Here is a 14,745-nt window from a genome sequence, read left to right as displayed (position 1 = left end):
GGCAGGGTTTCCTTCACGAGCCCTTCCAGAAGGAGAAGGAGCGACTGCTCGGGGCTCGCTGCTTGTAACGGAGGGGACTGGTGAAAGAAATCCCAGGTTTTCACTTAAATAAAGGTATAAGCGGGAGGTGCTGAAGGTGCCACGTTGGAGGATTTTTAAACAGGCACGGCTACTTCAAGCACCTTCAGCAGTTTTCAGCTTTTCTTGGTGTCGTTTTAACGTGTAGCACGTTCAGTTTTCCTTGTAAAAAAACTGAATAACTTGGTGCCACTCGAAGATCCCTTGTAATTCCTCGGCAGTCGTAATTTCAGCTGCGCTAACTCCCCACCCCCTTCGAGGATCTTCTGTTTAACAAGTCTTGTAAGCTAACCCTCTCTCGTTTTGGTAAATGGTTATTTTTTTTTGAAGCATCCCATGTAAAATGCTGCGGGTCCACTGACAGCGGTGGTGTTCTTTGTGGGTTCTGCTTCGTAGTTTGAGTTATTCACTTGTCCCGTGATACCAGGGGTAGGGGAGCCTAAAGGGGCTTAAAGCAGTAAAACTGCAAACGACGTGTCTTGTAGGAATAACCTGCTCGCCTGCAGCATTAAACCTTCAGCCCTTTGACGGAAGAGCCCCTGCCATTGTAAAACTTAATGGAAGAATAGTTTCCAGGACATTTTGAGAAGAAAAATTCTAGTGCTGAATGGTGCCCTCTCGGTTTCCACGTAGTTTTTTCAGCAGCTGTTTCATACGGGGGTAGTCCTAGTCATTGCTTTAAAGTAACTCCTTTTTTGGTGTAGCTGCAGTCCTTGTTTGTTCCTTACAGTAGCTTTTGAGGAAATGAAACACGGTTGTACTGCTTACCCCAGCCTCTCCATCCACAAGTTCTGCTTATTCAAAATTAAATGCCTAATGAGTATAGAACTACTTAACATGCATGCCTTTGTCTTTAAAGTGATGGTAAATGCTTTATATTTTAAATAACTTAATGGTATTCCTTGTCTGTAAAGCCCGTGTTAAATACGGTGAATTAATTAGTTTCTCTTTCTAGCGCTAGATTGGCCTCTCTCTTTGGTCTGGATCAAACAGTCTCAAGCCACGGAAATGAATTCTTCCAGTACACTGCACCAAAGCAGCCTAAGAAGGGTCAAACGGCAGCTGGCAAGTAACTGGGCTTGAGCATGGGGAAAAAACGTGGCAGCATGTGTCTTGCTGGGAGAATGGGGGCCTTTGTGAAGAACAGCAGGGCAAAGAATTCACTTAGCTTTTCTTTAATGATACTCTCTTCCTTTAGTACCCTTTCTGCACCTGGTTACTCCAGTGGCCTTTGGTGACTTTGGAATATCACTCTGTTTTTTCGTTCTCTTCTGGAGTTATTTTTTCCCTGGGGGAAGGAATGTGTCGTGGCGTTGTCACCGGCCAGCGAATGCGGCAGCTCTGTATCACTGACAGGTGTTCCTGCTTTTTATTCTTCAGCAGGTCAGGCAGCCCAGAAGGCTCCTGTGGCCCCAGCAGCTTCAGGAGCACCGTCAGTGTTCGTGGCCACTGCGGTTCATGCTTATCGATAGTAAGTGCAGCAGTGGTTTCCTGCATGACCTTTTAGAGTCTGTGTTTTTGAGAGGTTAAGACCTAATTGTAAAGGGAAGATATTTTTGGATGAGTGGGAAGAGACCATTGCTTATAGAGGTGTGTCTGCATGGTAGAAATGCTACAAGTCGATGCAAGCTTCTGCTCAAAAAGAGTTTCGGTTATTGTGCTGCAGCTCGGGGTTACGCAGTTGTCAAATAAATAGCAAGTTCTGGATTTGGCTGTTACAGGGAACTGCATCCTGGGCTGCTGGCCTGACATTTGCACTGTTTCCAGGCGGTTCTGTCAGATGCTTATGTCTCATACGTTCCCTCATGGAGAACTGAGGCATGAGCATAGAGTGACAGCAGTAAAAGTCTCTGCCCATTTGACACTGTCGTCATGTAAAAACTCATTTGCCCTGGCTCCGTGAAAAGAGCAGTGTTCAACTCAAACTCTATAATGTATGGTCCTGTAATCTGTGGGCAAGCAAGAAAGTTGTAGTGTCTTTAAGCTAAGAAAGACTACCTGACGTTTTAGGCATGAGGAAAGGGACCTGAACTCTAAGGAAGAAAAGCTCGGCAACAGTAGAGAGAAATCTGAGGCAGGGGCGGTTCTGCAGCTGAGTATCTCGCTTGTCTTCCAGTACAAATGGGCGGTACTTGAAGCAAGGCAAGTATGGAGCCGCTGTAGTGGGGAACCATGCTACTAAAGAGGTGAGAAACACTTCACTACTTCAACATTTTCATGCCGAGAGTGTGCTGGTATGAGGCAGTGTTTCTCTGAGCCCACCAGAATGTCTTTGCTTTTTGTGTTGGAGGTCTTAGTTCCACTGCTGCTTATCCCGTACTGCCCTCCTGGGTTTTCTTATGGCTCAGCCATTTACCTTGCTGACATCTTTCTTTTCTGCAATCCGTGAGCTTGTAAGATCTCTTACAACTTATTTTGCAATGTCTCAGGCGCTGTACCTTTTCTAATGTTTGTGGAAGTGACTTTGATATTTATTCAGAATCTCTTTGACATCTGTGCATGTGGAAATCAATATAAAGCAAAATTTTGTCTGGAAGTACAGGGATGCTTTGCTTAAGTTTTGTTATTTTGGTATCAAAAACATCTCTTCTCCCCAATCCTTCCTTCCCAAGTACTCATCTAAGAACGCAGCACTGGGGTGCCCAGTAAATTGGTGTGTTTAAAAGATACTTTGAATACTCTGATCTGTCCTTGATGTTGGTATTTATGGTGTTTCCCATCCCCCAATTCACGTTGTCTCACTAAGTTGCTTCTGCTTTGGCAAGAACAAAAAAAAAAAGTATTTTAGTAAGGTAATTCCTGAGTTGCTGATCTGAGAAGTGTTCAGGTGTGGCATTTGTGGGGGAGCTGGGAAGGACAGGGCTAGCAGAAGGAAGCTGACTCAGCCTTTCTCAGGCTGCCTTTGTAATACCGCGGCCTGCCCAGCTGGGAACAGTTAGCGGATCACTCCAGTTGGCTACCTAGCTGTGTGAAGAAGCCATTGCTACAGGTGCATAAAGGAAAGCACTTTTCCTTACTAGATCATGTCTAGTAGAGCCAAATAGGTCAATATAATGTTATATCTGCATTGTTTAGTACTTGGAAAGCTCCCTCCAACTTATTATTACTCAATCTTTCACATTGTTTTATGCCTGTATACCATGTATTATGAGTTTTATGTATTGAAGGGTTAGTGCACCATCTTTTTACACAGTAACGGCAAAAAATGTGGGATTAGTTAAAGCATCTTGCTTATTGCAAAATAATTAGTTTGAATTGCTTGATTCCTGTAGCTAAATAAAGCTTGCCTATTTTCAAGGGTTTTTAATAGGTTAGAAAATTGTGTTAAATACAGTGTTAAGTATTTTTGCTGTGAAAAGTACTGCTGCAAGGTGTATTTGGCAAATAAGTTCTGCAGCCTTAGGTTCAGAATTTGACAAAGCACATTAGAATTGAAGATGTTTTGAGTTTGTGCTGTTTGTTCTTCTTCCCTGCCCAATTCCTTGTGGAATCCAGTACAGGATCCTCCTTTACATCAGTCAGCAGCAACAGATCGCAACTGCAAGGATCCATCCAGGCTTCATACTCACGGTAAGACTCTGGACGAGAAAGCTTCCAGTGATCTGTATTGTTCACAGCACGCAGGAGTTGACTCTGAAATCCTTTCTTAAGTCTTAAATTATAGCCTTTGAGATCAAACATCTGACTGACACAGCGAGAGGTGTCAGTGACTGGGAGCGCTGTTCTGCTCCTCCTCCTAATGTGTACTGCACAAGAGACTGTTACGTCTGCCTTCTGCAGAGCACTTCATTGGCAGATTTCATAATGCAAGTTCGTACACTGTAGGAGGTATGTTATTACCTCCAGATCACAGAGGAGATGGTTTGAGTTTTGCGGTCCTACAATGGATAGAAACAGAACAAAATTCCTCTTGCTATTAATTTGTAGTTAAGTGACTGAGAGAATTCAACTGAGCAAGCAGAAGGAAATGATAGCAAGGAAATGTTTTCTCTCAGAAATTTGACACTCAGCATTTTCCTGCTATGAACAATTTGGAGCATTTCAAGTCCTAAAATGGGATCTCTTAGGAAGTTCTGTTTTCTGCCAGTTTTACAGAAAATTGATGTGTTGATTTGCTGCTCTTAGCTTGTCATCAGGTGACATAAAATTTCTTGAATTCTACTCTGAAACAGAATTTCAGTCCAAATTTCTGACCAGGATGCTAGTTTAGTTTTATAAGCGCATTTTGGAAGATTAGTGGGTTATGTACTCAGCTAGTGGTACATAGTGGTACATGGATTTTTAGAAGTGAGGAAAGAGGGACTCCTCCAATTGATTCTGGAAGTCTAAATATAATCAATACTTACAAAAAGGAGATTACTTATACTTAAAAATCTCAGTATATATTATAAAACCTAGCTTCAAAGAAGCTTGTGAAAGCTTTCATCATCTTGTGAAAGCTGCAGCATCTTTGAAGAACTTAATATTTGCTCAAATATTTGAGTTACAATCATTCTTCCACAACAATGAGCACATAAATAAAAGCTAATTTGTGTGTTCTGAACTTGGGTAGTAATACAGCAGGATTCTTTCTCTTACTTCAAGCTTCTTTTAGATGTGGATTTCTTTTTTTATTTTAGTTGAATGCATCTCTTCACATGTAACATAGGACTGATTTCCTTTCCCACAGGTTCAACCCAACAATTACAGTGCTTTCTATGATGATGAGAGACAAAACTGGTCCATCATGTTTGAGTCAGAAAAGGCAGCGATGGATTTCAGTAAACAGGTAACTACTTACTCTGTGCAAGGTATGACTTGCTGGCCTGTTTAGAACAACAGACGAATCAAGATGCATCTCTTGAGAGCACCTTATTGCCGAAAGGTTCTAAGTCAGAGTTGTACTTTTTCGTTGAAGTTTAGCTTTGAGTATCTGCATGACTGTGATTGAGGCAGATCTGCAGTGAGCCTGGCTGAGTTCTGTTCATTAGATACAGGCCTCTGAGGCAGGGAGCCTGTTAGTTCTGATGGGATTTCTAATGGAGATTCTCAAGGACTGTAAGACCAACGGTTCTGTAGAGCAGAGGGTATTGACTTACATAGCTCAGCAAAATTCAGCACAAGGAAACATGGAACACCTCTTAAGTGCATCTATAACCTGGGCTTGATCAGTACAGTAAGAAATGGATCAGATCTGTAATGAGTCACCGTGGAACTTGCCACTCTGTTTTAATGGCTGGAGACATTGATAGGCTTTCCTTCTGCAGGTATGCATTGCCAAATGCAACAGCTCCCCAGTGCTCGATTCAGTCCTCTACCAGGATCTCCTTCTTGGAGAAGGGCAGGGAGTGGAAGCGGGAGACTCTCTGGAGATTGCTTATACGGGTTGGCTGTTGCAGAACAACGGGCTTGGACAGGTAAAGACACTTCTGCTACCTCCTAATACTGAGTGTGATAGTCCCTGGAAGGAACCTGCCACGCTTAGCATAGTATTGATGCTGATGTTACAGGTATTTTTTTCAGTCACTTATGGCACCATAAGTGAGGTCATATGTGTTACCTGCAGAATAATAAGGGATTCCATTACTCTTCAGGAGGAGGTGATGGAGATGTTTTTAACTTTCATAGGCACTCTCGCACATTAATATTAATAAAAATGGTGAGAAGGGACAACGAAGCTAGCTATGCTCCTTTGGCAACGGCTTGAGGAAGTGATAAGAAGGGCCTTGTCTGACACAAAGCACATCTCCAAATGTTAACAGAATGAGATTGCTTTTACATCCTCTACAGCTGTGTCCAATCCAGTTTGCTAATAAGCAAAATAAATGCTTTGATGTTTCAAAGCATCACCTTTAAAACACTTCTGCTGGTTTTACTGTTAGTGAAATTCACAGCAAAGGGTTTTGCATTTGCATCCATTTGCAGTTGAACCTTTTTTGCTATAAAAAAGGGCTTTCTGTTTTTCATCTTTAGGGGATTTTTTGTTTTTCTTGGTCTGCCTGGCATGCTTCTCTCTATGTACCAATGGTATATAGGCAGAGCTTACTTCTGATCTCCTGAAACAGTTGTTCAGCTGCGTATGTCTTGGTTTAATGTACAAAATTTCTAGACAGTTGTTTGCTGCTTGATAGAAGCCTGTTGTGTAGTGGTTTACTTGGCCCAATCCTGTCCTGAACATCAAGCTCAAAGCAGTTTTAAAGTCTGAGTCTCCAGCTATTAGTTGCTTTAAGAAATTGTACTGTGCAATGGACTATAAGCTCTAGCCATGCTCTGTCTTACATCTGTTGAGAATTAATTTTGGAAGTAGCAGAATGGGAAATAGCACATAAGAGATTGTAAGAGTTTATGGAATGTGTAAAGTAGCGTTCAGAATCTTGAAGCAGTTGGGAAATCCGTGTATTTTGTGTTTTTGTTCAACTCTCTAGGTGTTTGACTCAAATGTTAACAAAGACAAGCTGTTGCGGCTAAAGCTGGGATCTGGGAAGGTCATCAAGGTAGAACTTCTGGCACTTTCATTGTAATAATTGAAGTCTCAGAGCTTTGAATTACTGAAGATCTTCAGGATTCATATATGCTATTTCTGTTACATGTTTCATTTGATAGAAAACGCTCTGTAACAGTGACTCACTCAAACTTTATTTTCTTCTTAACTTGCACAGTATAGCCAAGTCTCCTTCTCAGTGGCAGTGTTAGAAAGAAGTTGTCCTATTTGGTAAAAAGGAAGCGTCCTGTTTTCAAGAGCTGGGGTTTTTGGTGTTCTTGTCTTTGTTTTTCTGGAAGTCACTTAATCCATTACCTTGTTCTCAGGGAACCCTATCTCTAAAGGAAGATTTTAATTTGAGAAGAGTTTCAGATTCCTCCCCCCTCATTGTGCCTCAGAAGCAGAGCATCAGATAGCTCTGATACAACACCTGGGAGAAGGGCATGGGAGGGTGAAAACAACTGACAAGTTTTAGGATGGTCTAGTAAAAGATACTGCCTAGAGTGGTTTTACCCTCTTAAGTCAAATTGTGAGGGTTTTGACTGCAATAATTTTTCAGTCTGGGTGGTGTGGTACTCCCTTACGTTATTCTATAAAATCAGGTTGTGAATTGGAGATGCTTTTGTTCAGGTCACTTCCATTACCTGAGTAATTCATGTATGACCTGTTACAAGTTGTCCTTTACTGAAGATGCGCTATTTTTCTACTTCATTTTTTTAACATGTATCTTCTTATGCATGTTGCCTGGGTGTAGTAGTCATCCTGTTAAATACTGGCATCCATTTGACAGTTTGCATTGCTCTGATTTCTAAATATCCTTCACTACAACTGTTTTCTGTGGGTGTTTTGTAAATCTAACCACAGCAATTCAGAAGTGATCTCTCAGTGACGTGGAGCCCTGTTCTTTCCCAGAATGCTGAGAGAGGTCGCTGCTGTCTGCCCTGCAAGCCACCTGCAACTGCAGAACTTGTGCACACAGCACAGCATGCAGTTCTTTTCTCCAGGATATCAGTGTCATCTGTGACAGCTGCTTAAGTTACGATATCTAAAACTTGAACCAGGTATCTGTAACTGTACAGAGACCTTGGAAGCCTCCAGCCTTCATGCTAGAGATTGCTGTATCTGTTTGATTTCATTATGAAGATGTTGGGAGCTGCATCTTCATTCTTAAGTTAATGTTGTAAGACAATTATGGCTTGTTGTAAGACAAAGGTTTAGTACTGCAGGCTGAAAGCGAATAGGATTTTACAAGAATCTCTCTATATGTGTTCTGGAATCTTCTATAACTGGTGCCTGAAGCAGTCTTAATCAGTGTAACTAAAAGAAACTGTAATGTCACTGATTAAACTGTTCGCTTTCTCTTTTGTTGTGTGTCTGAAAACCAAAGGGCTGGGAAGAAGGAATGATGGGGATGAAGAAAGGAGGACGAAGGTATCTCATTATTCCTCCGGCATGGGCCTACGGGGCTCAGGGAGTGGCTGGCCGTGTCCCTCCAGACTCTACTTTAGTTTTTGAGGTGGAAGTTAGGCGGGTGAGTGTCTCCTGCCAAGCGTTTATTTTACATCTGCTTTGTGGCTGTTGGGTGGCAGCATCTGTCTGCAAGGTGAAAACCTGCTGTTGGCATGAGAACTACAGCTCAGAAACTCTTATAAACCAAATACCTCAGGAAGATACATATCTTTAATTAAAAAACCCGAACGAATAAACAAAAAAAAACCCCACAAAACCCTAAACCCAGAAAATCCCTCTAGGCTGTTTACTAAGACATGTCTGTTCTAACTGTCTTGGGATCTTTTCATTGTTTTATTTGTGAGTTGTTTGGGAAAACAAAATACTCAGTGAGGAATGACAGTATCTAAAGACTGAGCTTCTCCAGTTCTGAATCAGTTGTACACTTTTACTTGAAGTGCATGAGCTTGACAAAGGAGTGGTCATCAAAAGTAAACAAGTTGCTGAAAACTTTTTTGGGAACCCAGAAAAACATCCTTACATGCTACATGTAATGTTACATGCTTTTTAAGGTGAAGTTGGTAAAGGAATGCTCTGGTTCGGATGGACATAGTGTTAGTTCAAGGGATTCTCCTGCACCTTCTCCGGTACCCAATTCAGATGGCTTCTCTGCAGACACTGGTTTATTGCCTCCATCTACGATACCTCCAAAACCTGGGTAAGAAGCAGCGCAGTTAAAACAACTTGCTGTATTAAAAGATGGCAATGCTTATAAAACATCTGGCACAATGCTGCATTAGCACATCATTTGGCAAATGTGGGTCCTCTGTGTGCCAACTTAGTGCCATCAGTGTGGCAGAGGAATGCTTGTTTACAAGACTTGCAGGAAATTTTCTGCTTGAATGCTGACTTTCAGATTTAAAGAAATTGAAATGGGCACAGATGAAAGAAGTCGTTCCTCTACAGCATTACTGAGATCTGGTGTGATTAAGCTGTATGGGTGCTGCTACAGCAGCTTTCTCATCTCGGGTGGCAGGATAGTCCCAAGCTGGTCTTGGGTAATGGCTGATTTGTTTAATTGCAAATTTTACATTGTCATTTGTTGCTTAAATTAACTAAATGGACCAGTCATACTTTTTAGGGAGTTCAATTTCGTCTTTGTTAATCTCCAATATCAACATACAGCTGTTTGGCTTTTCAGGGAGCCAGCTGTTCGGGTCAAGTCAAGCTCCATCAGTGAATAGCTAGCAGTAAGTGTTGTTGTTTTTTCCTAACTAATTTGAAGCCTTGAGTAGGGAAGCTTGGTTGGTTTCACCTCTGCATTCAGCGTTGCTGAAGATAAAGTGAACATCATGCGAGCAAGACACTCTCAAATGTTCACCTTACTAACAGCAGATTAGGGCCTTGACCATGTGGATACTCACAAGGCTGGTTGTCTTCTCGGATAATGAACAAATTTAAAATGGATAACAGAGTAATTGGGACATTCAGTATGAGTTTTGTAGCTACATGAGAAGACTTCTTGTGTGTGCCTCAGGATAGAAAAAGCTGCTAAGCAGCTTCCTTAATTCACACATTTTCTTCTTGTTGCTGTGTTTTGTGCAGGGATAGATATTCTATGTCATGGCAGCAGTGTCATCCCAGAAGGAGGGTATATAAAGCAAGCCAGATTAACAAATCCACAGTGTTATCTTGTGTGCTTGAAAATTAGTTTTTCACATAGTCATTGAAAAATTGAAAGAACCACAATTACTAAGTCACTGACTTAGAAGAGTCTAATCCTGATAGATATCTCTGTAATGCCTGAAAAGCCTGGGCTGAGAGACAAAGGAAGAGTAACTGCAAACATTTCTTCTAGAATCCAGACGTGGCAAAGGCAAAGCTAATTTCTCGGATGGCTAAAATGGGACAGCCCATGCTGCCTTTCCTTGCCGGGACAGCAGGTAGTCAGCTTGACTCCAGTGACTCGGAAATAGAGGTACATCACCAAGCACAGAAGTGTGACTTTTTTGATGCTTTTTCTACAGTGTGAATTCCTTAAAGTGGAGTCCATAGCAATAGCTCTCCGTTTGTATGGGGGAGGCTTACTCTGTTCCTGTGGCAAAAGGGTTTAACAATTCCGCTGTTCCTATCTAGTTCAATTGGGTTAACTGGATAACACCTAGTCTCAAGTGATCTTGGGTTCAAACTGTTCGCTCATTCTTTAGCATTCGTTGTAATATGCAGAAATTTTTTTAGGATCCAAATACACTGAGAGGGACAGCGCAACCAGTGGCTTCCTCTTCCACGAGACCGTCACAGCCAGCTCATGCAGTACTGCCCACAGTGTCAACACAAGGTAATATGCTGGTAAGCCTGGGATTGGTGCAGAGAAATTTCACTTCTTCGCAGGCTTCAAGTACAAGGCTGTATGAATAGAGGATTCCTGTCAGGAACTGAAATAGGAACTGGTAGATAGCTTCTAATAATGCTTGCTGATCCAAGGGTAGACTAATTCATAAAGCACAAGACTGAAGTCCTTGGAGTATGTCTTCATTGTGATCTTGTGCACACATTACTGCTTGAGGAAGAGCAGCCACAGCGCGTGAGCTGCTCTGTCATCATGTGTGCTGGGGTGGCACTGAGATTTCTAGGACAGGTGGTTTATAAATGGAACTGTTACAAATCCTTTCCCAGTGAACAGAAATTTTTTTGTTTGAAAATGATGGAAATAATAGCAACGGGCATCAGAGGGCTGGCAGCTCTGGCGTGGGCTTTACCATGTCTTCCCATGGTGGAATAGTAATAGCTGCTGGTCATCTGAGCAGTCTTTAGAGTTAGTCTGAGTAACATCTTGTGTCAGTAAACTTCAGAGCCACCTTTGTTTGGATGAAAAGAGGTTGTCTAAATGTAGCTAGAAGTGAAACTTCTGTGAAAGATGACTCTTCTCTTGACCTTTTATCATTTGTTTGGATTTAATTTTGACAAGGCTGCAGACAGGCTTGTGTTAAATTTTTGTCTATTCAGTGACTTTTTTGACCGTTTCACACTGAGTTAAATTATTTCTAGCTACTTTATGGCATGCTGAATTTCTTTCTTCCCTTTCAGTACCTCAAGCATCTGGTTCTACACCCCCGGTGTCTTCTGCTGCTTTAATACCTGCAACGATCCAGCCCCATTCAGCTGTGCCTGGAGGAGCACAGGGTTTTCAGGTACCAAAATAAAATCAAGGAGAATATTGGCACTTGTGTCCTTTCTAGTAAGTCTTACTGTCTTCTCCATTGCTGGAAGCAAGGACTATAGCAGCGTGTAAGGATGAGAATCCCAGACTGCTTCTTGTGACTCTGCTTTGGCATTGTCGAGTTTCCATCACATGCTTCTTAGAATTTAATCAAAAAGGGCTAACTTTAAGAAGCCATCAGCAGGCAGAAAGTTGAACTAAGAATTAACCAGACTTTGTTTAATATCCGCTTTTGTAGCGGATAAAATAAAAACTTCCAAGTACTTGCAGAGCAGGTGAAAACAAAAGCATTTTAGTTGAAATTTTTCTTGGTCATGGTCTGGTTTTCTGTGAGAGCTCATTTGCACACTTAATGTGTTTATGGGTCATGGGTTTTCATCCAGCAAAAGAATAATCCTTTTAAAAGGCTTGTGGTGCCACTGCTGTAAAGTGATGCAATCTGCTTGCTAACAAGGAAACTTTGGGGTCTTAACACACAATTATTTGCCACATCAGGTAGTGAAGACTTAGTACAAAGCTGTCGTACAAACAATTCTATGAAGTCTAAATCCAAGCTTATTACCATATGGTTTCTGTAGTGGTTTTCACTTAACCTATTTTCTGGAGGGTTTGGGAATCAACAAGTGGCCTATGCTGTATGGAAGCACTGTTTATTTTTAAAAGGTCCAGGCAGAGGAAGAAAATATTTTATAATGAATACAAACACGGGGGCGGGGACAAAAAAACCCCACACCAAAACCACTGGTGCTTTTCTGTTTGATGAAATAGAAACTAGTCATTAAAGTGAAGTTTTAATCTGATAGTGATTTGGATGTATTGTTTTGAAAGTTTGACCCTGATGTCCTGAATTCTTGTAGAAACTTGGCTCAAGTTGTACTGTAATTTTTTTTTCCTTGCCTGAGAGAGTAAGTTGATATGAGTGAAGTACTCCTAGCATTTAATGCATTCTTCAGTCTGTTTAGCTGCTTCTGATGAGCACTGAGCTGTAAAGTTGCAGTCAAGTTGTGTTGCACGGTTTGAACCTTTCCTAGGAATAGCCTTGTGCTGAAGTTAGCATAGGTTCAGATGACTGCACATCCAGTAAGCTGCAGTGAGCTGTTTACACGCTGATCTTTGCCTCTCAAAATGTAGGGTAACATGCTCTTGCTTAAACTTCAGTGAAGAAGGTAACTTACTAAGCTGTGGTAACTTGAGCATGTATCTAAGCCTTGAAAGAAGAGTGGCTTTGGTTTTTTTCCCTTTACTGTGACTGCTGTGTAATTTGACTTCCTGCTCCCTAATTCTGTTTTTTTCTTTCCAAATATCATCATTGCTCTGGGGCTTAAAAAACCATGAAAACCACTTAAGTGTGAGAGGGGGAAATATCAAAACATATTCTAATCTATTGAACTTGTTCTGCAAGGCATATCCAGGAATGGCATTTGCTTACACCCAAACTGCTGCATCTGCTTCTCAACTCCAGCCTGTAGGACAGATGTATCCCACACCTTACCAAGGTATGTTTAAAAGAAGTACGTGCTTTTCAGAAGACTGCAATACCTAAATGATGATTTAGGTAGCAGTGGTAGCATATGGACAGGATGAATATGTATGTATAATGCTGTGCTGTTTCACAAATTCTTATTTTTTGATACCAAATAGGGGCAAACATTTCCCAATAAAGATCCATCTTTTTCTTACCCTAAGGAACTGTGTGCAGTGTGAAAGGGGAGGGAATTTCTAGGTGTGTTCCCAAGGCTGTGTATTACTAAAGGTATTTTATAGCTGGTGCTTCCAGTTATAAATAGAACTGTAATAGTAAACAGCTATCCTACCAGCCAGGGAAAGAATTTAAGTGTACATATGGGGGCCTTTACCAAGTGGGAGGATGTAGCCCAGAAAAAAGGCGCAACCTAAGAAGGACCAAAGGCATTTAAAGAACCATTTAGGTAATCTCTGTTGGTGAAGACTTGAGTATAGCTGAACCTTGCTTGGAGCACGTTTTTTCAGTTCAAAGCTTCAGAAGCCAACCTTCATTCCTGTTGTTTGATTGTACCTTTTTGTGTACTGTTCTAATGTGTTTGGGGGCTGCCCTCTTGTTGACCTAAGTGCTGTCATGTGGGTCAAGAATTTCCCGTAGTCATGAACCTGCCTATTCATGTTATTTGGAAAATACCTACATTATTGGTTTTCCAGATACCATGTCACTTTTTTATTTCTGGGAAGAGAGTGGCTGTCCTGTCTGGCAGGCTTCGAACTGCTAAGCATTGCTTTTGATATGTCTGTATGCAGGCATTTTCCCCTTGTGACTATAGATCTCTCTCCTTTCCATTCAAGCACCCGGGGATGTTACTTCCTTTTTGATGACAGAAGCTCGGCAGCATAACACTGAAATCCGAATGGCCGTTAGCAAAGTAGTAGATAAAATGGACCATCTGGCTGCCAAGGTAATGTATGGCATAGACAGGCTTGTTAATGACGTTACTGCTATTTGCTCTCCAAACGTGGTCTGAGGAGTTGGCTCTATGTAAATGCCTGCATTAAGTTTGTAAGTAATGTACTGACTTAGTGAAAATTCCAATGTTATCAGACCTTGAAGTGGTAGCAATTCAGCTGCTATGAAAAAGCTAAGACTAGGCTTGGGGGAAGGTGCTGTCTCCTACTGTCTTAAATAGCATATGATGCATTGTGTTTGGAGAGATTCACTGCCCTTCAGGAGGTGTCACGGTTGATACAGTAGCGTGTACCCTACAGCTGATCAGATGGAACAGTGAAATGGATCTGTGCAGATGTCTGACTCTTACCTACACCCATAAATTCATTTCATCTGGCTTAAGAATGGCTTATCCCTGCAGGTGGAGGAGTTGAAGAAACAGAACACTGGTAACAGCTCACTACTGCCTGGTATCTCCTCTGTTACTATGGAAGCCTCCATGATCATGAGCAATATCCAACGCATAATCCAGGTGAGCATGGCCAGCCTTATTTGACTACTTTCACAAGGAACTGGAGCCCCCTGTGTTATTCCTAGTGAGGATAGCTGTACTGGCTTGGCCCAAATGTCCATCCACCCGTGTGTTCAATTTTTGCATGGCCAAAACCAGCTGCCTGGGTAAGAGCATGGGATAAAAATATTTTTCCCCCCCCCCCCCCCCCCCCCCCGAAAAGCTCTTCTCAATAGTTTGTGGTTTGGGTACTTTCCGAGCCAGAGTTGATACATTGGTATTTAATAGGCCTTGGCAAAAGGTTCATGTGAGAGAAATTCAGCCACCTCTTAAACTGTTATGGACTTAACCCACAGCATCCTGCAGAAGAGAGTTTCACAGCTGAAGTACCATGTTGCACGAACCACCTACTTCTGGTTTTCACTACTTAGTCTTACGCTTTGTAGTTTTTCTAGGCAGCAGCTGTACAGTCTTGGGTTTTGTGGGTGGAGAAAGTCAACCAGACACAATGTTCTCTAGAATGTGGTTTGGCAACCACTGTCCCATGCCAGGATTCCTGCTACATGTAGCACGGCGCCTTCCTGTGCTGTTACCGCAGAAGGCGATAAGTCTCA

The 14,745-nt window shown here is 41.9% G+C and overlaps 1 protein-coding gene across 1 annotated transcript in view; it reads left to right on the top strand.

The window, feature by feature from the left end:
• The window catches only part of FKBP15 (FK506 binding protein 15, 133kDa), a 39,708-nt gene that overhangs the window by 12,674 nt on the left and 12,289 nt on the right, over positions 1-14,745 (top strand). Inside the window, 16 exon segments of the mRNA XM_009326387.1 lie at positions 1,034-1,143; positions 1,459-1,549; positions 2,195-2,264; positions 3,574-3,648; positions 4,748-4,846; positions 5,325-5,474; positions 6,483-6,551; positions 7,926-8,069; positions 8,560-8,705; positions 9,189-9,237; positions 9,846-9,965; positions 10,226-10,325; positions 11,075-11,178; positions 12,610-12,703; positions 13,524-13,633; positions 14,042-14,152. Coding sequence (XP_009324662.1) covers positions 1,034-1,143; positions 1,459-1,549; positions 2,195-2,264; positions 3,574-3,648; positions 4,748-4,846; positions 5,325-5,474; positions 6,483-6,551; positions 7,926-8,069; positions 8,560-8,705; positions 9,189-9,237; positions 9,846-9,965; positions 10,226-10,325; positions 11,075-11,178; positions 12,610-12,703; positions 13,524-13,633; positions 14,042-14,152 — 1,642 coding nt within the window.

The sequence above is a fragment of the Pygoscelis adeliae genome, unplaced genomic scaffold, assembly GCF_000699105.1.
Source record: "Pygoscelis adeliae isolate BGI_AS28 unplaced genomic scaffold, ASM69910v1 Scaffold436, whole genome shotgun sequence".
Classification (NCBI taxonomy): Eukaryota; Metazoa; Chordata; class Aves; order Sphenisciformes; family Spheniscidae; genus Pygoscelis; species Pygoscelis adeliae.
This window is presented reverse-complemented; position numbering and strand designations above follow the sequence as displayed.